This window comes from Rhinopithecus bieti, unplaced genomic scaffold, assembly GCF_001698545.2.
Source record: "Rhinopithecus bieti isolate Rb0 unplaced genomic scaffold, ASM169854v2 scaffold_29830, whole genome shotgun sequence".
In the NCBI taxonomy this organism is placed as follows: Eukaryota; Metazoa; Chordata; class Mammalia; order Primates; family Cercopithecidae; genus Rhinopithecus; species Rhinopithecus bieti.
This window is the reverse complement of record NW_016813163.1, coordinates 2,034,083-2,060,400: the sequence shown is the minus strand read 5'-3', so window position 1 is coordinate 2,060,400 and position 26,318 is coordinate 2,034,083. Positions and strand designations below refer to the sequence as shown.

The window sequence follows — 26,318 nt, the reverse complement described above, 5'->3', positions numbered from 1 at the left end:
TAGTAATTTATGGCAGCAATACAATCATACAGTCTTTTCTATTTGTACACATATCCACTATTTCCGGTGCTCTTCATTTCATCCTGTGGATTCAGGTTACCATCTGGTGTCATTTATTTTCTGTGTGAAGGATTTAGTATTTCTTGTAAGGTAGATGTCCATAGGCAACAAATTATCTTAATATTTGTCTGGGAATGTCTTTCACTTTTTTTCCAACTTTCAACAAAAGCTCCATATCCTCGTGATGTCTTTATTATAAAGAAAAAAAAATCCCTAAATCCAGCCTTCAAATTGAAGTAATTATCTTTAATGTGAGAGCAATCCTATTCACAAAGCCCCTCCCCAGAGTCAATCAAGGGTTTGGGGACCACATCTCATCATTTTTCCAGTTCTCTTGTCAAGCCAAGTTTTCACCCCCAGGAGACTAACAAATGTGCTGACCCAAAGGCAACAGAGTTCACCTGTAGACAGTCCATCATGCCCCACTGGAAGACCCACACCCCTAAGCATGTGGAGAAAAGCCTCCAGGCACAGAGACACACCTGCAGACAGGAGGACACTCCCCAAACATGCTATAATATTATAACTTGCACTAGGCAGGGTTAGAAAACTTCTAAAGACTCTTGTAACTCAAAGGTTCTAGTTGCCATCTACAGCAGCTACATATGGCATGACTCATTCCAACATACACACTTTATTTTAAAATATGCCACTGGCACTTGGGAAAAATGTAATTTATTTGCACTGCTTCCGTTCTTCTACTGTAGTGTTAGGACTTAACATAAGCATCACTCTTCTATTTCCTATTTACATTTGGAATATTACTACAAATACAATATACAATTTAAAAAACTTATGGGGAAACGCAGCTTATGTTTTTTTCTCCTCTTTACAGGCTTCTCAGTATCATTCGACTTAAATGGAAATTTGTATGTACATTTTCTGTACATATCTTAAAAGGCAGAGATTACACTGATAAAGCCAAAAGAATTCTGCACAAATACAATACAGAAAACAAAAAATACAGATGATGTTATTTGGGGTACAAATATAAACAATACAGTACCATTTGAGTAACTGAGCAACATAATACCCATACTTTATAGAAATAAAACTGCAAACCTGGAGAATGCTCTGACAAATATTAAACATTATATACACAATGAGGTAAATGTACCTTGGTCTCTTGAGAGGTAATTTAAGTTTAAAGCAATTGACATTTTGAAGCATCTCCTTGACATATGAAGAAATATCAAACACCCCATTCCGTTGGCACGTGAAAAAGGGGTATCAAAACATGGTTCATGATATTCAGTTCACAAATCTTGTTAAAAAATAAAAACAAATTCACTGAAGTTCCTTTTAAGTTGTAAGAAACAGGTTGAATGTTATTAACCATATTTTTAAAAGTTTACATTTACAAAACAAGATTGCATAATGGGATTGAAAAGTTTAATGTACTGACAATCATCATAATGTCCTAGAAGTCCAGCATTCTTAAGAGAGAGGGCCCATGGGTATTCCAGTAATCCAAAACAGAGACAAGAAGCTGCAGTACATGTCCAGAGATAATCCATAGTATCTCAAAGTATCTGAGTTGGCATTTTCTGCCGAAGCCTTAACAGAACCATTACTTGGAATCACTACCATTTGGAGCCAGAACACTGCCATGGTCAAGAAACAAACAGTTGACTTACAATTCTTTCAGTGCAAGAGTAAAAATAAGCTTTGGATGACGTGTCTAATGGGACAGTGATTTTGTTGTGCACTTTAATGATCTCTTTGCCATCTTGTTTTACGAAACAGCCTATATCTGATAGTTCTCAGACACAGAAAAAAAAGGTAACTCATGCATGGACTACAAAATCGCCAAGTGACCACTTACATTTTGTAATAAGAACTGAAATCTGGGATTCTTGATGGCCATGGCACTGTACACCAACTCAAGGCACTTCTTGAGCACTATCATTATTACAGCAGAATTACAGGCTCAGTTCTTCAGACTTTACCCTGTCTTATAGGGGATACAACTGACCACTGTTTCTGGCACAACTCCCACTGCAGTAGCCACCTTACTGCCATCCCACTCCTCATCCATGGCTAAAGTCAAAGCAGGGGCATCCCAAGCCTCATCTGCTCAATCTCCAAACTTAGAGATCCCTCCCTGCCACCTCTAATGACTAAAGGAAATGGAAGTATGTCCCACAACTTCCATCAGCCATTTTACTCTGGGTCTCCAAAGCTGCTCTTCAGTCAAAAGGCTGTGGGGGAGGCAACGGCCTCTGTGTCAGGGACCAGCAAGCCGGAGAGCAGGTTGCAAGAAACAGCTGGAGACAGAAAGGATGGACCAGGGATGTCTATGCCCCACTAATTCATATTTCCCCCATCCCCATTTCTCCTGGCTATTGACAAAATGAATGTGGACACACAATTTACCAGAAGATGTTTTAGCCAAGTTGAATGTTGGAAGGTGAGCATCCTAGGATGGGCAGTATAAACGACTGTGTTTTTAAATGACAAAATTATTAATCTAATCAGATTTATCTGCAGTTATCGACAGTAATCATGATCCATCCCACCTTTTAAGTTACCTTCATTTTCAATATTAGCCAATTGTGATTTATCAAACCATCCCTAGCCAAAAAAGGAATTAACTGCAATAATATGTAAAGTCAATTTAGAACTAAACTCCAACTTTAAAAAAATTCCCTGATTCATCAAAAGTACATTTTATCCACTTAGGTTAAGAAAAGTATAATCGTAACTCAATCTCTGATTCAGTAAAAAATATCTTCAGCGAAAGTGGATAACCTTACATGAAAGTGAGAAATCATGTATTACAACTTTAAATCAGACAACTTTTGGTATATTCTTAAAATTATATAAAAATAGTTTTAGTGATAAAATGCATTGGTCCCCTGGATTTCATAAAGCAGATCTGGTAGGCTTAGATATGGCCCCCCTCCCCCCCCCAAAAAAACCCACGAAAAAAGTACCTGATCACAGAATTAGAGATTATTATTAAACAAGTAATATAACACAACTATAAAAACAAACCTCTCAAACTCATTCATTTGCTTCAATGAAATATGGTAACTACAGAAAAAACTCAACTTTGTTGTCAAAATAGTAACCTCTAAGCACTTTTCCCATGTTTTTAAACACATGAAATTGATACTAAATTCCTATGTAATATGTCACTCATTCTAAAATTACTTTGGTTTTAAGACCAAATAGTCTTCCAAATTTATTCTACATAGAAGAGATAAGACATTATCAGAATGCAACTCATTCAGTGTAAATGGCCACTTTCTCTTCCTGACCAAAATACTGTATCGGTTATTCTGACCCTGTATCGGGGAACTGATAGCACTATAAAGTCGAAGTCTTGCCTCACAGCTATGATAGTTTTTCCTCCCCTCAGAATAAGATCACAGTGATAAAAGGACTTCGAAAACTGTAAACACCCTGCAGAGACTTCATAGCATTGGAATTAAAAACCAGTTATTATAAGCTAGTTTCAACTTAATGTGAGAAGACCATGACAAGTTTGCTTTCAATATTTGACCAAAAACATCTGTAAATGGAGAAGAACCTATACTCAGAATGTTCTTTAGCTACCACCTCTCCCAAATATCAAGGGTGCACTGAATGCATTACATAAATTACATGTAAGCAGTTGCAATGTACGCACACATAAGGAAACACTGAATTAAAAGCTGCCTTCCTCAAAGTGTAGCGAGACCTCAAAACCACACTAGCTCTAACCTCAGTTACAAAGACAGAGGATCCACCGAACGTTTACTCCTACATACATAACAAATGTGACTCTCTTGCACATCTGTTATCTATTCAAAGTATTAACTACTTTCGCCTTCCTAGAAAAAGGCCTATTATTTAACATTAACCATATTCTAATTTTCAATGTAATTCATTTCTTAAAAAAATAACAGTCTTTGAACAGATAAAGAAAAAAATGGCTTACAGAATACCACATAACTTTTCACAAGCAGCTAGACAAACTTTCCCTTTAAGAAAAATTAGTCTGTATGCTACAAATATTAAAGTACTATAAGTATCTAGAGTGCCACTTGATTTTTTAAAAGCATACTTGGACAACACAATTAAAATGCAAAAGCTTGATGTGAGAATATTCAAACATGACCATGCTAACAATTTACTAATTAATGCCACTTCATTTCTTTAGTAGCTTAAGCACATTTTGGTAGGAGAAAGGCATTTTCAAAATAGAATACCAAATGACATACCACAAAAACCCTTCCAAAAAAAAAATAGAGAAAGTTTGGGTTACCCAGATAACTAAGCTTTTTGAATTCAAACACTATAGGTTTTTAACATAGAGACTTTCAGCAATTCTACTCATTTCCATTAGAAAGACACAGAAGTGGCACTTACTGGTATAGTACAATCCCATTTTGAAGGCATGTAATGTTCTGAATAAGTGAAAGAACAATAATAGTATACAAAATACAATTGCATAAATTATGTTCCTCACTACTATATGAGGTCATTTTTAGACTCAAGATAAGAGTTTTATAAGTGTTAGTTTTAAGATCCTGAAAAACTATAGAACAGTACATTCAAAGTCTGAATCAAGGAAACTCTAGTGGTTCAGAATCCTCTGAGAATGTACTAACCAGGAGCAAATCACTTTCTTTAATAATAAGAAATGTTTCATCATAACTCAGCAATCCAACTCCTTTGCCCTTAAAGATGATCTCCAGCACAGCAGAGTTACCTAAAGTTAAGACCAGCAATCATCTTTTTAAAAAACAAGTTTTGTTAATAAAAAATAAAGGTAGACTACACAACATTTTTTAACTGTCCTGGGAAAGAAGCGTTCATAGTGCACAGAAAGGACCCACACGGCTGTTTCCTGGGTCCAAAGAAATCCTGGGAAGTTTTTAATTGACTTTATTACACTGCTGCAAAAGGAAGCAACATCCTTCTGTTCCCTCTCAGTGAGGTAGAACAATTGACCTCCCAAATTAAAACCCAGGAGCAGATCTGAAGAAAAAAGTAGAGTTCAGGCAAAATCGTAGAATTACATTTTGATGCCTTCCTGTTGACTGAGTTGTGATAATGTTTTCTTAATCCGCAATGCTGTAAGCCTAGCTGCTCCGTTGGCATACCAACATTCTCTCATAATTTTAGCCATTACTCTCAAGGCCTACAAGAAAATACAATAAAAAAAAAAAAAATTAATGCATGCACCATTTTCCATTGGTCTGGATAAGAATTTTTACCTGTAAATTTTCTTTTTAAATGCCATATACACTTTGTTGTTGTTGTTAAGCACTGTTTGTAATAGCAAATGAGTAGAAATTTCACAAATTTCCATCAATAGGGTACTGATGCCAGTGCTGGAAAGCAGGCAGACAAAGAGTAACTCACTTAGCAAACCTGAAGAGGTCGAATCCTAAACCAGAGCTGGGCAAAGCAAAGAAGAAATCTGACCTCACACTGAAATTTTAAGTTTGTACTTTGAAGTATCCAGATCAAATTTTCTTTTTTTTTTTTTTGTTGAGACAGGGTCTCACTCTGCCGCCCAAAGTGGAATGCAATGGCATGCCCTCAGCTCACTGCAGCCTGGGCTCCAACAATCCTCCCACCTCAGCCTCTGGAGTAGATCAAATTTCTAAAAGACAAAATCTAGCAGCACTCTCATTTGTTAAAGTATGTCACATGCAAATTCCTTGAGCATGCTGAAATACATTTTATTTGGGCCTGTAGATGTGATTTTGTTGGAGGTAGCAAGCTCTCTTGGTTATCAGAGGTTCTGCTGAGTCCTACAGCAGTTTAAGATGTAAAACTAACTACTGAACTGAACAGCTTTTATAGCCTTTTAAGCTACAAACCTTCAAACCTGGAGGAATATGCCCTGCTTCACCAATATTATAATAGTAACAGCTAGCAACTAAGGAGAGGTTAAATAAAATTCATCTTACGAATCTTTAAATTTACAATTACAAAACATTTCTAAAACTTTTGTTAGAGCTGAGGCTGAGAAGCTCAGACACTGATGGAAAAAAAGCATTTTCCCTAAATTCCTGGTTAATGGTCATCTGGGCAATCAGATGAATAAAACGGAAAATCACTCGAAACACCTTTGTAATCGCCTTATCTGAGTTCCTCACCTTACAAAGGGACATTAAGGTTCAGAGAACTAAAGTGATTTGTTCCAAGTCAGACCCTTGAAATGGTAGTCAGGCTGGTCTAGCATACAGGTCTCCTAATTCCTGTCCAGCAACTGTCTACTATTCTGGGTTGCCCTGGCTGAAGGGAGGCATTCATTTAAAAAGTATGTGCCTTAGTTTGCCCGGCAGACCTAAAACTATGTTCTGATACACTAAAGGCCACTGCAAATGTTCCACGGCCCTTTCAATGTGCTTGCAATTGAATATGAGAACCAAATTATTCTGTTTTTACACATTGGTTTGACTGCTATGAAAAAGAAACTTCTTAAAGAAAAGCAGCAAACTTTTGCTTACTAAGCAGAAGCTGTTTAGAAAATTGCCTAATATCAAAAGGAAATACTCACTTCGCAGCTCTGCCATCTGTTTGGGATATTTGGCCTTAACTTCTGTTCACAAACAACTTTTCTCATTTCTTCCACTGATGGGTCAGAAGGTACAAGATCATAATAAGGCAGCTGGTAATCTTCATGAATTCCTGTATCAGTTTAAAAAAAATTAATTTTGATGAATTTATTCAGCGAATGCCAAGGCATTAAAAAGATCACCTGAGAGGCCTATTACAGTGTCTTATTACTAAAGTAGGGAGGTGGAACAGAGATTACAGCTTTCTCTATCTCATCCAAATCTGTATCAACAAGTCACTTCCCTGAGTTGACATTCTGCCCATACCTTGAAACTAAGTATTGCCATGAGATCAATAAAGCCTATTTGAAATGACAGTAAACTGTGAGCTGTGACCACCAGATTGACATTTTCCCCTAGAACCCTACTGTGCAGCAAATGAGATTCTATTCTGTAAGTGCACAGGCTCTCACTTGTACAGGGATATATAGACCCTATCAGTGAGACACGAATCCTATGAGGCAAGTTTAAGGTGCAAGTCCCTTTCTCTACTTGCATCTGTCCATAATATATCCTATTTACTACAATACAGAGAAATACTCTGTCCCTCACTGCTTCAAACACCTAAGGCACTAAGGTCTCAGCCAAGCCCAGGTCCCCAAGCCTAAGAGACTGTTTCCTGAGTAAACATTATAAGTACTCCATCTAAAACGCTAGAAGTTAAGACAAACTAACTCTAGAAAACAACACAATGGTAACATAATTGTATTCTGTGTACGTAATCTATAACTATCAACTTGGAGAAAATAACCTCAATGTCAAAGAAAAAAAATAAATTTGACACCCAGGTACATGCTAGAAACAGCTTCCTAGGTGAGCCTCTCAAGCAGCTGTCCATTCTAAAGAACTATATTCCAGTATAACAAGGGTTTGGGTTCTGATGAGTCTCAAGATTCAAATGGAAACAGGAAGAGAATACACTAGGCTAGAGCTGTGCATGTGCACACCATGGCACTGTCCCCTCCCAAAGGTTTCATCGCCTTTAGTTTTCTCTGGCACTCGGTGATGTCCTGTTTCAGGTAATGGATTGTGCATAATTTCATTCAATAAAAAAAGAAGACAATTCTCGAACAACTTCTTCTGCTCATGACAAACTGTTGGGGGAGAGGGGAGCAATTTACCACCAATGGAACATCGTCGAGCAATTTCCCAGAATACTAAGCCCATTGCATAGATGTCAGCACGTTTGAAGGATTCAAAATGTTTCATATTTATGGAATCATCGAGAACTTCAGGGGCCATGTACCTAAAAAAAATGTGCAAAAAGAACTTTGAAAATCATCCCCTTACTGCCACATTTTGATGAACATCCTTTCAGACATTTCTCTATACAGACATATATACAAAATATTACATAACAAATATTAGACTCAAGAAAAATATTAAATATCCACACTGGTTTGCACATTAATGATGTCAACTAAATCCCACAAAACGCTAAAATAGCAGTTTCACACTATCTGCCTCATGATCTTGGTTTCCAATGAAAGACATATACAACTATTGTGACTGTTAAGGGTGTCCCAATGTACACCACCTATACATGTACTAGGTAGAAACCATGCATTTTAATCTAGAAGTCTTCTCACTGAGGATGAAAGGAAGGGCAGGAATATACTCTAGGGAAAAAAATAATAGACACAGAAGAATGCCAGTCCTCATACTGAAGCTTCAAAAACCTATGAAAATTATGGGTCAGGACCCACAGAGACCTGCAGCAACCACTGTCAAGGACCCCTTAGCTGGCTTGATAGTTTAGAGTCCCCAGGGAATCCAGAAATCTCAAAATTATACATAAAATTTGAATAGACTAATGCTGCTGGCTCTCCAGCTCTCTCCAAGGCCAAGGAAGTAGTTTGAAGAAATGCTGTGACAGCATGTGATAAGGGCTTTGGGTCAGAAATGCCCAGGTTCAAATCTCAGCTCTTCGGCTTATCATCCACATGAAGCTGACTGTATTATTTAACCTCCTCCAGGTGGTTTCCTCGTCTGTGAATTAAGGGTAACAACACCTACCTAATTAAGTTCTTTTGAAGACTCATGGACTCAACAAATATCTACTGAGGATCTACCATGTATTAGGCACTGTGATGGATGCTGGGAATACAAGGCTGCTCTCAAGCAGCTTGCACCTAATAGAATATACAGGCAAATAAATAAACAGTTACTACATAATGCATAAGTGCCTCAATGGTCCCAGTTTAGTGTGCTATGACAGCCCCCGGCAGGGACTCCTAATAGTCTTGAGAACTAGAAAAAACTTCCTACAGGAAAGGTGGGTATGAAGCTGAGAAACAGTAGGGTAAAATACGCTCCAGGAGACAGCATGTGCAAAAGTTCTAAGAAAGCAAGAAAGGCATATTTTCAGGAACTGAAATATGAAAACAGCAGGGCTAGCTATAGCACAGTATTTGAGAAGGGATTAAATGAGGTAATACAAGTAAAAGATCTATCAGACGATTGGTACATAGTAGGTGCCCTATAAATGTTAGTTACTACTGTAATTATAATTAACATGCCTACTGATATTTTCTGGAAGGGCAACATTTCATTAGCAGGCATCTTTTTAAGTCAGGTAACTTTGGCTTCAGAGCAGGCAAGACCATGAGATCTTCTTGCCTGTTGGCAATCTAATAAAGTACAAGTTTAAGCTGAGTTTCAGCAATGATATGTATACATGAAAGAGAAGGGAAAAAAGGTGATTTCAGAAGATATTAAATATAGTTGTTCAAAAGTATACCTTTTTGTTCCCACTCTGTGGTTTGGAGCAATATCAATGGTATCTGTGGCTGAATCGTGTCTTACTGCCAGTCCTAAGTCTGCAATACAGCAAGTTCCATTCTTCTTTACCAAGATATTCTTTGATTTCAAATCTCTATGAGCAATGGCTGGCTTTCCTAAAGAATCAAAAATTAAACATGACTGCTTAAAAGGTAGTACCAATCACAACTCACACCTTTAGGTTCAAAAGTCTCTTCTCCTGACCCAAATTATCAAAGCATTTCAGCCCACATGACCGACAATACCTATGGCATTATTAAACTCAAGAGAATCACTACACCAAAAGTCGCTGAAATTGTATTTCTTTAAAGAAAATGTGGACAATAACATGCTTTAAAAGATGAACAACTCAAAGACTGGGGCAAAAAAAGTTATCGGTTTATCTGTTGGTGCCTCAAGAATTCTTTTTAAGAAACTTAGCCATAGACTGATATTCCAGCAGCCCAGGAACCAAGCATGTAGATCATCACTTCCCTATCAACTGGAATGTACTCAGTATTAAGTGTATTATCTTTGATACTAACCACTAGAAAATGCGTTATTAAAAAATAATAATTATAGTGTGGAAAACTTGGAACCTTCATATACACTGCTGGCAGGAATGTAAAATGGTACAGGCACTTTAAGAAAACAGTATGATAGTTCTTCAAACCATTAAATAGAGTTATCATATGATACAGTAATTCAACTCCTAGGTATATACCCAAGATAACTAAAAACATGAAACTACATAAAAGTACACAAATGTTCATTGCAGCATTAGCTACAATGGCCAAAAGAAGAAACAAACCAAATGTCCATCAACAAATGGATACATGACAAATGGTATATCCATACACTGGAGTATTACTCAGCCATCAAAATGACTGAAGTGCTCATACATGCTACAACATAAATGAACCTTGAAAACATGCTAAGTGAAAGAAGCCAGTCACAAAAGACCACATATTGTATGATTCATTTATATAAAATGTGCAGAATAAGCAAATCTATAGACAAAAAGGAGCAGATGTTGCCTGGGGCTAAGGAGTTTGGGGGGAAAGGGGAGTGACTGCTAGTGGCTACGGGGTTTCTCTTTGGAGTGAAGATATTCTAAAATTGACCATAGTGTTTATTGGTTATACAACTCTGAGCATTCTAAAAACCACTGAATTTTATACTTTAAGTGGGTGAACTGGATGATGTGAATTATAACTCAATAAAACTGCTATAATCAATAATAATAATAATTACAAAGATGGAGCTAGCTAATATGTGAACTAGCACTTATGCTGTATGTAAAGTGGGGAGTGGGGGAGCCACTGGGTTGCAAGTGGACAACTGCTAGAGTAGAGAGATATGCTGGCATCTGAAATCCTACATGGCACAAAAACTATAGCATACAAATGTCAAAACTAAAACTTAGTATTTAATTTTTCAACTGTAAAACTATCTCATGCAGTCTCCTTATCTCAAGGTCAAATATAATTATTAGATGGCCAGATAATAGTTACATAGCATGCTGATGTTTACAAAGCATTTTCACATTTCATTTGATACTACACTTAAAAATATATTCACTTGGACTTGAATTCTGAAACTGAGATCCTCAAAAATCGTAAGATTGAATGCTACTTTTAAGAACTCAAAAAAAAAAAGTCACAGTTTTGTTACAATGACAAGAGAATCTCTAAACAAATTTCCAGATTCCTAGCTCTACCTGAAATTTTGAACTGAAAGATAAAATGTTCTCAACTAAAAAATTTGTTTTAAATATCTCCAGTTAGGCCACCCACTGTTTCCTTTTTTTTTTTTTTTTTCTGAGACAGCGTCTCACTCTATTACCCAGGTTAGAGTACAGTGGCATGATGTCAGCTCACTGCAGCTTCGACCTCCCAGGAGCAGGTAATCTTCCTACCTCAGTCCCCTGAGGAGCTGGAACTACAGGTGCATGCCACCATGCCCAACTAATTTTTTGTATGCTGGTAGAGATGGGGTTTTGTCATGTTGCCCAGACTGGCCATGAACTGAGATCAGGTGATCTGCCCACCTCAGCCTCCCAAAGTGCTGGGATTATAGGCATGAGCCACCAGGGCCAGCCTCCACCTTCTATTTTCATAGACATTATTCATGGAAATTTAAAGCTTAAATAATAGAACTGCTTATAGAATTACCTTGGGTACCAACAATCTCCATGTGAAGATGGGCAAGACCACTCGCTGTGGACAGAGCAAGTTTTATCATTCCTTCCACAGTAACTGTGTATCTGTTTAAGTAATCAAAAAGGGATCCATGCTCATGATAATCTGACACCAACCAGAGCTGAGTCCAAGTGCCATTGTCTGTAAAACAGAATTAACATTTCAGTTGGGCTGTAACCCATTTATGATTTATATGTTCAAAGGTTATCACTTTTTACTCTCAATCCTGAGTCACACACTGCAATATAATGCCACCTTAAGTCTGTATGTATTTCCTTCACATTTTCTTCTACAGTTTGTTTTATACTTTTATGTACACATTCTTTAGTTCCTCAGAGTAAGCCCCTCTTCTTGAGATAAGGCAATAATAATTAATCCCATTTAAGAGACAAAGATGGTGACTTTCTTGAGTATTCACAGATAATTAGTATCAGAGTTGGCACTCTTAAGTGCCTAGAAAAATCTCTGGGTCGGGATGGGTGCTCAGTGGCTGTTCCTGGAAGGAGAGAAGTTAAAAAAAAGGAGGGGAACATAGAGGGAAGGAAGGAGGTGAGAAGAGTCCAGAGCCCAGTGCGGCCACAGTGGGAATGGAAGAGTATGGGACAAAACTGGAAGTGAGTTTCAATGAGAAATGACAAGCTTTAGTGACAGATTGTGTACACAGTTCACAAAGACGCAAGACAAGATGATTATGATTCCAAGGTTGCTAGCTTAGAAAAACAGAGATAGTGATACCTCTAACACATGGGGAAGCTGAAATAGGAACTGAAATGTCAGGAGAAAAGCTGGAAAAGCTGGGACTAAACTCAAACAACTAGGAACGTGGGTTCCAAAATTTCCTCTGTAAGCCAATACATGAGTTTAAAACACGTTTTCTCATAGGAATAATGGTAAAGATACTAGCTAGGCTCCTAGGCTAGACTGGTCCACGACAGTCTAATTTAACCTAGAAGCAGCTGGAGAAACCACATATTTAATTAAGCCATGAAGAAAAAAAAAGCATTACAACATTAGGAGACAGTACAATCTAGCAAAAGATACACGCTTAAGAGTCATTCTGACCTGGCTGAAATCCACAGCCTGCCTGTTACTGATACTTTCTTAGCCAAGGAGCCTCTGTTTCTCCTTTTACACAAGAATACGTCTTACTTTGTAAGACTGTTAAGATTTTAAAAAACAGAATACTAGATTCTTTAGGTAAGAAGTACATAAACTGTGCTCTTTCTCTCCCTGCTGGTTTTAAAACAAAAGAAAAAAATCCATATTGACAGTTTGAAACCGCCTTCTATTTTGAAGGTATTTAGTTGAAGAAAACCAACTCTGATCAGAAGAGATTAAGAAAGGAATGGAAACTTTTCAGAAGATTCTGGAGGAGATTTCTGGGTACATTTAAAAGGACTTAGTATTAATTTGTTCTTCATGAACTTCATAAACTGATTCTGTCCAAACTCGCACCCTGGCTTTTCCTTGATATAGGCACATCAGTAGCTTATTTGCGTGCCTCTTAACCATTACTGAATTTTGAAAAGCTCACCAATACAAGAAACAAAGTGGAACGCAGGCAGACGGAAGAAAGGGAAATCGCAGGTTACGGACAAGGCAGAAGGAAGGTTATATATAAGGGGCCATACATATAAAGGGCTGCCGGGGTAGAATTAACTAAATCAGAAGATAAAGGAACTGGGGTGGAGGGACTAGGCTCACAGAAAGTACATTAACCGCTGACAAAGAAGAAAGAAGGGGAGCAGGGAAGAGCCAGTAGGGTTGGCTAGTTCCCATGGTGACCACCAGATGACAGCATCAGCTTGGTTAGAAGTACAGGGCACAAACTCACCAACATTTTGTGCTGCTGTGTTTGTAACTTGGAATGTGACAAAATCCAGACCCCGGTTGAGCTTTAAGCTTTCAGATGGAGATTTGAGACTTGCCAACATGGTAGAGTTTGAAACCACAAATGTGGCTATGTTCTTAAGGAAGAAATTCCCACTTACAGAATCAGTACCTTCATATGAACCAGTGAGAAGAGTAAGAGTTGAGAAAATAAAGACAACTATGAAGAAATAAAAGGAACAAAGAAAGTCTAGGGTCACCAAACATAGTAAATAAAGAAAAGGTTGTTTTAAGAGTTGGAGGAGGAAATAAATGGTGTTAGAGGCAGAAACGAAAATGAGAACTAAGGATTTGGTCAGACTGATTGCTATTTTTGTTTTTTGTTTTGTTTTCTGAGACGGAGTCTCTGTCGCCCAGGCTGGAGTGCAGTGGTGCAATCTCGGCTCACTGCAACCTCCACCTCCCGGGTTCAAGTGATTCTGTGCCTTAGCCTCCTCAGTAGCTGGTATTACAGGCACCTACCACCACGCCTGGCTAATTTTTTTGTATTTTTAGTAGAGATGGAGTTTCATCATCTTAGCCACGCTGGTCTTGAACTCTTGACCTCGTGATCCACCTGCCTTGGCTTCCCAAAGTGCTGGGATTACAGGCGTGAGCCACTGTGCCCGGCCTTTTTTTTTTTTTAACTTAAAGGCTATTGCACTGTCAGGTGCCACTGATAATTGCTACCTACATCCATCATATACATCACTGCCCCTGTCTTAATCAAACACTATACACCTCCACATATGATGGAATAGGATGTATATAATATCCTTAGTATGTATTTTGAGAAAACCAATAAAACTCCAATTAGGTTTAGCTTCGAAATCTAACTACCAGTTTTTAGAAAAGATAGAAAAACAAGTTAAGAGACACTATGAAAATTCAATCAGCAAAATCCAGAATATGATAGGCCTTTCAGGACAAACAATCCAATTTCTTCAACAAATAAACTGCAAGAGGAGAAAACAGATGAAGGGGGGAACCTAAAGATTTTAAGACACATAAGAGAAATATCAACTAAATGCAACATGTGGACTTAGAATCATAGTTTGAATAAATAATTTTTTTAATAGGAGACAATTATAGAATTTGAACCTAACTGGGTATTTGATAACATTTTAAAAATTGACAATGGTAGTGTAGTTGTTTCATAAAAACATTTCCTCATCATTTGAAGATACAAATTACATTTTATAAGTGTTTACGGATGAAAACATGTTGTCTGGGACCAGCTTCGAATTAACACAATTAGGGCAGAATAGGTGGGATGAGACATCAACTATGATTGGCAGTGACCTGACAACTGTTGAAGCTGGACAATGAGGGATCACTGTAACTACTTTGCTTTTCTACATACTGGAAATTTTCTCCAAATAAAAGTTTAAAAAAAAAAAAAAAAAAAAAGCAGTACATGCTTGTAAATAAATTTGAAAACCCAGAGAAGCTGAAAGAAATATCATAAAAATCACCCATAATTACCAACTGAGGTTAAACACTGTTAATATTTGAATAAATAAATATTGCTGAAGTAAATGGAAGGTGAGAGAAGGAAAAAGATGACTACAGGTCTGGCTAAGCTAAGAGATAATGACAGCATTTTTTTTTTTTTTAACAGGAAAGCTTGGAAATATATTTGATTCAAGGGTAGGGATGATAAGAGTGGAGCTGAAATACAAGTCTCTGACAGAGGCAGTAAAAATAGGAATCATGGGGGCTGGGTGTGGTGGCTCACACCTGTCATCCCAGCACTTTGGGAAGGTGAGGTGGGTGGACCACGAGGTCAAGAGATGGAGACCATCCTGGCCAACATGGTGAAACCTCATCTCTACTAAAAATACATACATTAGCTGGGCATGATGGTGCCCACCTGTAGTCCCAGCTACTCAGGAGGCTGAGGCAGGATAACCACTTGAACTCAGGAGGCAGAGGCTGCAGTGAGCTGAGATTGCGCCACTGCACTCCAGCCTGGCTACAGAGCGAGACTCCATTTCAAAAAACAAAACAAAACAAAACAAAAAGTAGGAATCATGGGCATAATGGTATTAACGGAAGCTCAGAAAGTGGCAGCAGCACAGTCTAAGGTCACTGCTTGCAGTCCCCACACATTCTGACTCCCCACTGACAGGCTTCCTTCCTTCTTCAGCATCTGACCTGATGCTGCGCCTCAGGAAAAAGCATTATAGGCAAAAAAGTGTTCGCACGGTTACCAATGGCAGGGTGGCTGAAGAAACAATTTCTCTCTTTAATTGAGTTTGCCAAAAGAGTCATCTATTTAGCCCTTGGCAACTTAGAACACTGACAAGTTATTTGTACTCTCCCCTTAAATAAGTTCAATAGTCTATATTGAAACACTCTACTGGTCAGGAAGAGATTAAAAGGAAACGACTATCTAAGCCCTATTCTCAAAATTTTGAGCAAGTTTATGTATCTTTTCCATATCATGACTACTCTCAATAACTAACTGCCCTAAACTAAACCAACAAAGTATATGGCTTTTTAAAATAGCTCTTTTACATTTTATAAAACAATAAGAGATTTTAGGAATGTTATCAAGAGTCAAGAAAATCTTTAAGAAGTTCCTAGTTCTAAAAGTTACTAATATATTGTATTTGACTTAACGGGTCTAATCTACATGACAGACATCTATTTCTCATCTACTTTGATGATGGTTAGTCACCATATCTGAAAAGACTTAAAGAGATCTTGTTATATATAACATAAGGAAAAGCAAATGTTACAGACCTTTATTGTCTGCTGCTATAAATCCCAGGATGTTTTCATGACGTAACATTACAGTTTGATAAATCTCTGCCTCACGGAACCATGAACGTTCTTCTCTAGAAGAGAATATCTTAACAGCAACTTCTTCTCCCCGCCACTTTCCTCGCCACACTTCTCCAAATCGACCTTTGCCAATGCTTTCTTGTAACACAATAGTTCTCGCAATTGTCCTCTGAACAAGCAATGGTAAACCTAAAGGTAAAAATAAATAGTACTCAACACAATCAACAATATTACATGTTTCAAACATCCTGATAGGCATAAAGAGTGACCCAGAAAGCTGACCCTTTAAGCTATCCTTTTAGCAACTTATCTCACTGGGGAGATATGTATTTTATTTGCAATAAAATAACTAATTAAAAAAGGAAAATAAGATGATAAATATAATAAAAGAATCCAGAAACTTGTGCTGGAGGGTCAAGGTAGCCTTTGTAAAAGTCAGTTGAATTTTGACTATCCCTTAAGTACGGTGGTTAGGCAGGAAGAATGTACAGGCAAAGGAAGAGAGAAATGAATGACATATGTTTAGGGAAGCAGCCTGGGCAATCAAAGAGAGGATGTATGTGGCAAAGCCGTGAAAGAGAAAGTAAGCTGTCACCAGAAGATGAAGAGTACTGAATACCAAGCTCAAGATAACCAATGAGAACTTTAGGTAAAAGAACTTCTAAAAGATTTCTGAGAAAAAGGGCCATGGCTGGAAGCAAGATAATTTTAAAATCTTATTTTAGAAAGATGAATCTGGTAACTGTTTCATTGACGGGAAGAAAAAAGGATGTGAACACAGTAACACAGAAGTAAATCTGGCTTTTTAATAAATCAGTAAGAATCACCACAGAAACTATTTCAAGGAAAGCAATTTACTTGCTAACAACTGGCTACATAGGCAACACTAGTATCTTGAAGAACAAGGCTAAGTAACTTACCTTGGTAATGCAGCACTGTTTTTCCACTAATTGAACTTGGCTTTCTCCAAAATATGTATGTTTAAGTATTGCCATACTTATTTCATTTAAAAGGGTTTACTAACTTACCTGCAACATTTAAGTGTCACTATATGTGAGACAGTAACCTAATATCCTATCCCCCATCTGGTAAGTGTCATTTTAAATTACATTGACACTAACAAAGAAAATGCCAGTGTACATCATGTTCCTCACTAGCATCTTATTTATACAATCTATGTACACATAAATTGGTGTCATTTATAATCTATACTCAAAGCTGCTTGCTAGATCAAATTAACCCAATGACAGTAAATGAAATTATCTGCTCTCTTTGGTTCCCTGATGTGAAATGCTTATAAATCCAAACGTTAAATCTTTAAAGTGATCAGAAGCTCTTCTTCTTAAGTTTCTTAAATGGGTCCTTTCTTCCTTTTGCTCTACCCTCCCGACCTCCTATAAAGTAGTTAGCAGTCTAACTATAAATGTTTGTGTTTATAAGGAGGCTGCCAGTGAGAAACAGATCTGTCTGAAATCCTTATTTAAATCATAGAGCTCTTTCACACTATGAATAATCAATTCTAATTATGTCGTTTAGTGTAGATACTAATTTACTACATTTTATGAAGCCTTGTAGAGGGCCACACCACAGACTTAAAAGTACATCTAAGAGTTAATTTCAGGAGATTAATCTGGAAATGGCAAAGGCAAGTAATGAAAAAGAAAAAGGAATCACAAACACGAATTCTGAAAGCGCCTGACAGGTCCAGGACGTGTGTAAATGGCATGGCCAAGAAAGGCCAACAGGACAAGGAAGTTGTTGTCTCCCCTTTATCGCTAGATTCTAGATGTCAATTAAAATTAAGAAGCAAATCTTGATCCACTGTATTATCTATATTGGGTTACTTCACATGAATAGTTGAGCATTTTTAAAAAGTTAACAATTGGCCAGCACAGTGACTCACAACTCTAATCCCAGCACTTTGGGAGGCTGAGGTGGTTGGATCGCTAGAGGTCGGGAGTTTGAGACCAGCCTGGCCAACATGGTGAAACCTGGTCTCCACCAAATGTACAAAAATTAGCTGGGTATGGTGGTACACGCCTGTAATCCCAGCTACTCAGGAGGCTGAGGCAGGAGAACTGCTTGAACCCGGGAGGTGAAGACTTGCAGAGAGCTGAGATCACCCCGCTGCACTCCAGCCTGGGCAAAAGAGTGAGACTCCGCCTCAAAAACAAACAAACAAAAAAAGTAGCAATTTTCTTCTAAAGATAAAACGAAATAGGCCTAATTTAGATCTCTATATTCTCTGCTCTACTCTTCTGTACCTTTAGAACTCTTTGAGAGAAAACTTCAAAAGGGAAACAGGGACTCCACAGCTTCACATGCAGTGAACAGGAAATAAGACCTGAACAACATGCATATATTACAAGAGCTCCTAAGCTGCACAAGCTATAATGAACACTGGCCTAGAAGACTCACTATCAAAAGCTGGCATATATGCACATGTGCACACTCACACACTTGGGGTACAGCTGCCAGAACCCAACTCTTCATTGTATTCCCTGAAGTACCCAAGTTAAAAGCACGGTCTTCAGAGGTAGAGATAGGGCCTTTCCTTAATTATGGTCACAGTACTGAGTAATGAACACATGAATTCAGAATGTGAAATGCTTATACCTTTTCCTCAATTAAAGAAAGAACTAAAACAAAGTATTATAAACACACAGTTTACTTACTCACAGGCACTACTCTCATGCCTAAGGTGGCATTAAGGATTTATAACGAATAGAAGGGAAACAGATGGCATTTTCTGCTATTATTCACCAGAAGATGGCTTCTGCCTGGATAGGTTTGGAGAGAATTCAGTACATAATGAACTATGACAGGCAAAGGAGGCCTTAAACTAAGTTTTGTAAAATGTAGTCAACTGATAATGTATGTTAGATTTTTCTTCCAAGTATGTTTTCAATAAGAGTAACACTTGTTATTTGGACATAACTTTACAATTTACCAAGCGCTTTCATGCCAACATTTTGTCTTGCTTGAACTCACAACAACCCAATGATGTGCACAAAGCAGAGTCCATCACTTTTCATTTTAAAGATGAAATAACTCAAGCATGAGACATTGGTTAACTCCCCAAAGCTACAGAGCTAGCAAGCAATGCAGACAAGTTTTTGCAGGGTAAGGCATAAAAAGAGGGAGAGAAGCTTTCAGAGAACAGAGAGCTATGGTCCCTCATGGATCTAGAAATATATATATATATATAATGGAAACAGAATTATTTCATTCTTTTTCATGTTTATCTCTTAAAAGGTTAATGAAGATATTCTTATTCAGTAATCAACTATCACCCACCCACCAATTCCTTTAATCAGTTAGGTGGGCTTATTCCATTGTGGCAAGTGGCATGAGCTGCTGTCTTTCCAGAGTGTATAAGATAACAGGTCTGAGGGATTAATTCCAAATGATCTGAAGCCATCCTGATTTTCTGTGGCTCTGGTCCTTGATTATGACAGTCTTGCGCAGGATTACTTCTAGAATGAGCAAAATCTTTTTGAAGATCTGAACTGAGAATAAATGGGAAGTCCCAGGAAAGCTCTAAAATAACCTCTGTCCACCACTCCTCCCCAAAGACTATCACACCTTCAGTACTAAGATGGCTCCATCTAAGTCCAAACTCTCATTGTCTTCCTTGCACAAGTGTTTCAGGAATCCCTAAGCTTGCCTTCTGACCTGAGCTCCAGTGCGAGCCTGTATGTGTCCTAGCAGTCAAGGAGAGAGTTCTCTTATTGAATACATACGGCCAAATTCTACAGAAGAATAATTCAGGTAATAAAATCAGTTTCTTCATTCTTAAATGAATGGATATGCAGACATAACAATATATATTCATTTCCTTAAAATAAATAGACATTTGTCATTATATGAGCTTTCTGCAACATTAGATATAATTTTATGCTCAACTTCTGCTTTAATATTCCTTTAATATCACTCAATTATAAAATTAGTGAATTTTTTTTTGAGATGGAGTCTCACTCTATTGCCCAGCCTGAAGTGCAGTGGCACGATCTCAGCTAATTGCAACCTCCACCTCCCAGGTTCAGGCGAGTCTCCTGCCTCAGCCTCCCGAGTAGCTGGGACTACAGGCGCATGCCATTATGCCCGGCTAACTTTTTTGTATTCTTAGTAGAGATGGGGTTTCACCAGAATTAGTGAAATTTTCACTATATATGCTTTCCAAATTTTCACTTTATTCATGAATTTAGCCCTTATTTGAAGACGACTCATACTTTTCAAAGGATAGTATATCTCATTTAAAAGTCTTAACAAACCACTTGAAGTGTTTTTATCAGCAGTATGAGTTCCATATTTTTGATGAAGAAACAGAAGCCCAAAGAGGAAACATGTTTTAACCAAGGTTATACAGCCAATCAAAGACAAAACTTGCTTGGGAACCTAGATCTATTTATCCTTAGCCAAGTGTCAAATTCTAAAAACACAGGGGATAGGAGTGTTCCTCTCTTAATACTTTTCCAAACCATATGCAAGAAAAAGTAGAAGATAACGCCCCTTCAGTTTAAATATGAAGCACTGCTATGCCAAAATCCACCTTGGGATGACTCTGACAATTAGCTCATCTACTTCTGATGCCACAAACATCAACAAATAGAACTGGGAAAAGCAAACCTCATTAGGGGCCAAAACTACATTAAATAAGAAGGTGATTAGACATTTTTCTGAAGTGAGAAAATGACGTAAGAGTTCATTAGTTTAATTTTAAAAAACCAGGCCTGTACAAAAGACAATTTCATATAATGTTTAAAAAGCAAATAACCTTCACAATTCTGAATACATTTTTGTCATGCCTGTTTTCAAATATAAACATCAGGCTGCTAAACAATCCTGAATAGAACGGGTTAGTTGCAGATCATTTGAACATCTCTGAACTTCAGCTTCATCTATATGAGAATAATTGTTCTTATCCCTTCTACCTCACAGTGATGAAAAGCATATTAGATCATACAAGTGAGAACGCTTTGAAATTTATACCACCATGGAGCTGACTGACTTGTTTTAACAGTTTAAGTAAGTTCCAATCTATTTTAAACCAGCCACAGTCATATATACATCAAGCTTAAAGATTTTTGTAAGTTTCAAACCTGGAATATAATTTATATTATCTCACATTCTAACAAGTTGGCTTATTAGCAAACTAATAAAATAAGCATCACTTAATTTTAAAAGACGTCTTAGGAAAAGGAGAAACAATTAATTACATTACCTGAGCCAGAACCTGATGTTGTCATATCATAAATTAAGTCTTTCAACGTGGTACCCTCTGAAATAAAAGGGCGATCTAATGAAGGGTCCTCTTCATTTGGCACTCGATGGTGAATGACAGTGCGATTGTGGCAGATATATACCATCAACATGAGTGAGATGCAGACAAAGCACACTGGTCCAGCAATGACAGCTGCCAGTTCCACGGGACCAAGGCCAGGTGACGACTTTACTGAAAAAGGGCCTTGAGTGAAATAAACATCAACAACAACAAAAACACTGTAGGTGGCAACCCCCATTTTCCTAATCCTACACAATTCCTGCAGCTGGCCACTGCCACCACATAGCCAAAGAGCCTCATTACAGCAGTTTATAGGGCTCAAACCCAGAACAAGTGAATCATTCAGTCTTCTCCCACTAGGCCTCCTTTCATGCACACCAGCTCTGTCAGCACCCACTTACTCCTTCTGTACTCTTCAGCCATCATTACAAGGCCAGCTGCTACCAATATCATAGTACCTTCCCCACTTATCACATCAGGTCAGTAATACCAATAACCTGTAACAATACCCATTAACGTCTCCTTAAAAATCATATATATTTTTTAAAGTATGTTTGACTTGTCTTCTTGTTCCAAGGCCAGTACATGCTCATAGCAGGAAAAACAAACAAAAATATCAAAACAAACAAAAAAACACACACATCTTCACTCCCAAACAACTCACATTTTAATATATATATCTCCACCAATTTTTTTTTTTTTTTTTTTTTTTGAGACAGAATTTCACTCTTGTTGCCCAGGTTGGACACAGTGGTGTGATGTTGGCTCACTGCAACCTCCACCTCCCAGGTTCAAGCAATTCTCCTGCCTGAGCCTCTCAGGTAGCTGGGATTACAGGCATGTGCCACCATATCTGGTTAACTTTTGTATCTTAGTAGAGACAGGTTTCACCATGTTGCTCAAGGCTGGTCTCGAACTCCTGACCTCAAGTGATTCACCCACTTTGGCTTCCCAAAGTGCTGGGATTACAGGCATGAGCCATGCCCAGCCAATAGCTCCACCAGTTTTTTAAAGGCAGAACATATATATATATATATATTTTTAAACAGTTTGCATATATATACATTTTATTCTATCTTAACCTCCTGAACTTTTAAGTCCAGATCATTTTCTTGTAACTTCCATTAATAATTAAAATTTTCTGGTTGTTTCAGAAAATTACAATTATTTTGACATTCATCCTGAGTCTTACTGGTTTACTACTTACCACCATTTCTTTCATACCACATCTTTCCCATTTTTGAGATCTTCAGTAGATTAATCTCTTATCATACAGAATCCTATTTCTAGTAATTTCCTTCAGGAACAGTCCATGCGTCCTTGTACACTGAACTTGTGGCAAGAAGGCTGTTGCCTTTGTATATGAAAAATCTTGGCCTATTTAAAGAATTTTAGGTGACTACAAAAATGTTCCATTTGCCCTCTGATATGTAAGCAGAAAATCTGAACCTTTTTTTTTTTTTTTGCCTTTTATAGGTAACCAATGTTTATGTGTGTTAAATGCTTATATAATTCTTTTATTTTAAAACTGATACTTTTTATTATATGTGTTTGGATTAATATTTTTTCATTAATTTTGCCTGGTATTCTGTCTTCTTTCTAGTCTCATGCCTTTTTCTGGAATTCTGATAATAAGCATATTGGATCATCTAAATCTGTTCCCTATATCTCTTAATATGCTCACCAACTGTCTTTTCTCTGAATTGTAACACAATTTCTTAAGCTTGTCCCAAACTTGACTACAAAATTATGGCATCCAGTCTGTTGTTCGCTCTCAACAGTGCATTTTCAAAAACATTCATCAGTTGGGCCTTTCTTCTGAAAGCAACCTTTTACAACTGTGAAATGTGCTCATTTCATAGTGAATAACTGAAAATAGACCCTGGACTGTTTGAAAGTTCCTCCCTATCATGTGGTAAACCTATTTCATAGGATGACATCTAATCTATCTAGTTCAGACTACTTCTTTTGAACTCCTAACTTTTCATTGGTAATTTTTTGCTGTTTGCTTATCCTAGAGCTGGAAATGAGAAGTTTATATAAGTTAATTAGAAATATGAGAAATGAGTTGACTTCTTCACAAGGTTTTATAAATCTCTATTCAGATATTTCAAGCTCAAATGATGGAAATGGGAAATTCTGGAATTATCCTTTTATTTGTCACATTATAACTGCAGATGCTTTCATCAAAGTCACAAAGACATTGTAGTCTGACCAACGCTTACCACGGGAGAGCTGCATTATCATGGTGAACAGGTGGAGGACTGGCCTTTTCCTTCTGTGCTACAGCAGTGCTTCCTCCTTTAATTAGCACAAGGCCTGGACCAACTCTGAGTGGAAAGTGAGCAACTGTGTCTGCTCCTCTGAGCACTGAAGCCAGGTGCTTCCTAAAAGGGAACTGAGAATTCGCTCGTACCTTCACCTCACCCCCAATCCTTTGTCTAAGTTATTGGTTGGACTTTTCAATGACTAACCTTTCTTATTAGTTATTGATCCTATTCTTTACCAGTCTGGTGTCATCTGTACTGTAAATTGCAGAATTGCAGAAGTTCCTCACAAGTGTTGGCATGTGGGTGGTATTCTACCATTAATTCCACTAGCATTAACATAGGTTGCCCTCATTTTTATATTCCTTTGGGATCTGGGGAAAGAGGTAAGAGTTAAACACATGTGCTCAGACTTCCATATTAAACCGGAATCTTAAAATTAAAAAGTTTATGAAGCCTTCAAACTACTGGTTCTGCCAGGAAATTTTACTTATTTACTTATTTAATTATCTTTTTTTTTTTTTTTTGAGACACAGCCTCACTTTGTCACCCAGGCTGGAGTGCAGCGGCACAATCTCGGCTCACTGCAACCTCTGCCTCCCAGGTTCAAAGATTCTTGTGCCTCAGCCACCCAAGTAGCTGAGATTACAAGCATGTGCCACCATGCCCAGCTAATTTTTGTTATTTTAGTAGAGATAGGGTTTTGCCATGTTGCCCAGGCTGGTCTCAAACTTCTGGCCTCAAGTGATGTGCCCACCTTAGGCTTTCCAAAGTGCTGGGATTACAGGCATGAGCCACCAGCCCCGGGAAATTTTAAATGTAAACTACAGGTGAAGGACCAAAATTCTAGAAATCATGTATAATTAATTTATGCATAAAGATCATAAAACAAGCTGAAATTACAAAATGAAAACATCTAGACTACTTAGTGCTGCTCTGAATTACCACTCATTAAAAGACTGCTGATTGCTTTAAAAGACAGGAGCATTATATAAGGAAGAAGAAATTCACTCTGAGAACAAAGTAAAGACAATCTGAAGATGTTGTTGTGGGCTTTGTCAGAGTTTGCTTTTATCTATCCTTTTAGGTATAACAGATGTCAGACGAAGTTCACCCTGGAACAACCTTCTTAAACAACACACACCCAGGAGGCAGGATCTTGGCTACTCTTATAAGTCTGTAACAATGGACAAGCCACTTCTTGCCTCTAAATGGAATGAGTTGGATTAGACAACTTCTATGATCCCTTCCAGTTCTAAAGTCACAGAGTATGAAGAGTTTTTCTTGTAGTATCTAGGAAAAAAATTTTATAGAACAACTTACCAGTAGTTGGAAGTTCTATTTTATTGCAATGGTCCTGATTGCAGCAATATGTTGTAGTCACAGACCCAGTTTTTGAAGAGGGTGCACAAACAAATGGCCTATCTGGAGGAATTAAGTCAATTTCAGCTATACACATGCTGTTGTGTATAACTTTGTCTGTGGTCTCTGTGACAGAGACAAAGCAGAGCCCATCTGTCACACAAGTAAAATTGTCTTTTGTACAGAGGTGGCAGAAACACTGTAATGCTGGAAAAAGAGAAAGATTCTATTAGAAAAAAATCTCAAGGTTAACAGTTTGAAATTATCCAGTATTCACTCTAATAATACATTCTTGATCCTATGATCACACAACTTCTATGCACTGTTCAAAAAAACAACTATTCGTTGCTCTTAGAAGTTTCAAATTATATTAAGAACCACACACATGTGGAAGCCCAAGGAAATGTAGTAACACTTGGATCCAGGTTTTTTCCTGAAGTTTTTTGCTTCCACGTATAGAAAAATTTTGTTATGTTCAATTTCATCAAAGCAAGGCAAGCATTTGCCTTCCCATTAGAAACAAAGTACATTTAAATTTGTAATGGTTATACTTTTTTTTGTTTTGTTTTGTTTTTAACCAGCCCCAAACTAAACATTCACATACTCCTCCTTTGAGAAGCAATGCATGAAAACACTACCACCCATTAACTGTAGGCTAATGCCATTTCAGTGGCTTTCTGGGTAATGGAGTAACGGAAACAGATTTGTACTGAGCCAGACACTCCCTATTCCCCTTGGTGCAAACCCTAAAAAAGACATGTGTATTCTGGCCAGGACTGGGGCATTCTCTTAATGAAGCCAAGCAGACTACACCCATAACAATACATACATGCTCCAACCACACAGGCAACCTAACTACAAAAATGACTGGCGGCAAAACACTAGCTTCATGCCCACTTGTATCTACTTGATCTTTATGGCTCAACCCCAGGAGTAACCTCTTGAGGGAAGTCTTCTAATTATCACCAACACCTTCTCATACACACAGATACACCTTCAACCATGCTCTCTGATGAAGTTAAGTGCTCTCCAAAACACACACTGCTTACCAGAATTGCTTTTTCTTTCTCCTATGAAACTGTAAACTCCTTGAGGCCAGATACCTGTATTAGTCATTCCTGTCAATCTGCCATCTAACACCATGCCTCATGCACAGCAGCATTCA

The 26,318-nt window shown here is 37.7% G+C and overlaps 1 protein-coding gene across 3 annotated transcripts; it reads right to left on the bottom strand.

The window, feature by feature from the left end:
• Window positions 1–183: 183 nt before the first annotated feature.
• On the bottom strand, window positions 184–26,318 carry TGFBR1 (transforming growth factor beta receptor 1). 3 transcript variants are annotated; one of them, XM_017847737.1, is made up of 9 exons: window positions 26,203–26,318; window positions 25,115–25,360; window positions 21,465–21,707; window positions 16,199–16,429; window positions 11,555–11,722; window positions 9,361–9,517; window positions 7,742–7,866; window positions 6,563–6,693; window positions 184–5,191 (listed from the first exon to the last, which is right to left on the bottom strand). In XM_017847737.1, exons 1-9 carry the CDS (start codon window positions 26,294–26,296, stop codon window positions 5,066–5,068), a joined length of 1,521 nt encoding a protein of 506 aa, XP_017703226.1. In that variant the 5' UTR covers window positions 26,297–26,318; the 3' UTR covers window positions 184–5,065. The 3 variants fall into 3 exon arrangements, with proteins under 3 accessions (XP_017703226.1, XP_017703227.1, XP_017703228.1); XM_017847738.1 differs by having other exon boundaries at window positions 676–5,191; window positions 21,465–21,695; window positions 26,203–26,311; XM_017847739.1 differs by lacking the exon at window positions 21,465–21,707 and having other exon boundaries at window positions 676–5,191; window positions 26,203–26,316.

Coding starts and splice junctions, on each gene's coding strand:
- TGFBR1 (XM_017847737.1), bottom strand. CDS start 26,296: ATGGTGTTAGATGGCAGATTGACAGGAATGACTAATACAGGTATCTGG. Junction 25,361..26,202: donor AGAAAGAAAAAGCAATTCTG/GTAAGCAGTGTG, acceptor CTCTTTTTCCAG/CATTACAGTGTTTCTGCCAC. Junction 7,867..9,360: donor CACAGAGTGGGAACAAAAAG/GTATACTTTTGA, acceptor CATTTTTTTTAG/GTACATGGCCCCTGAAGTTC.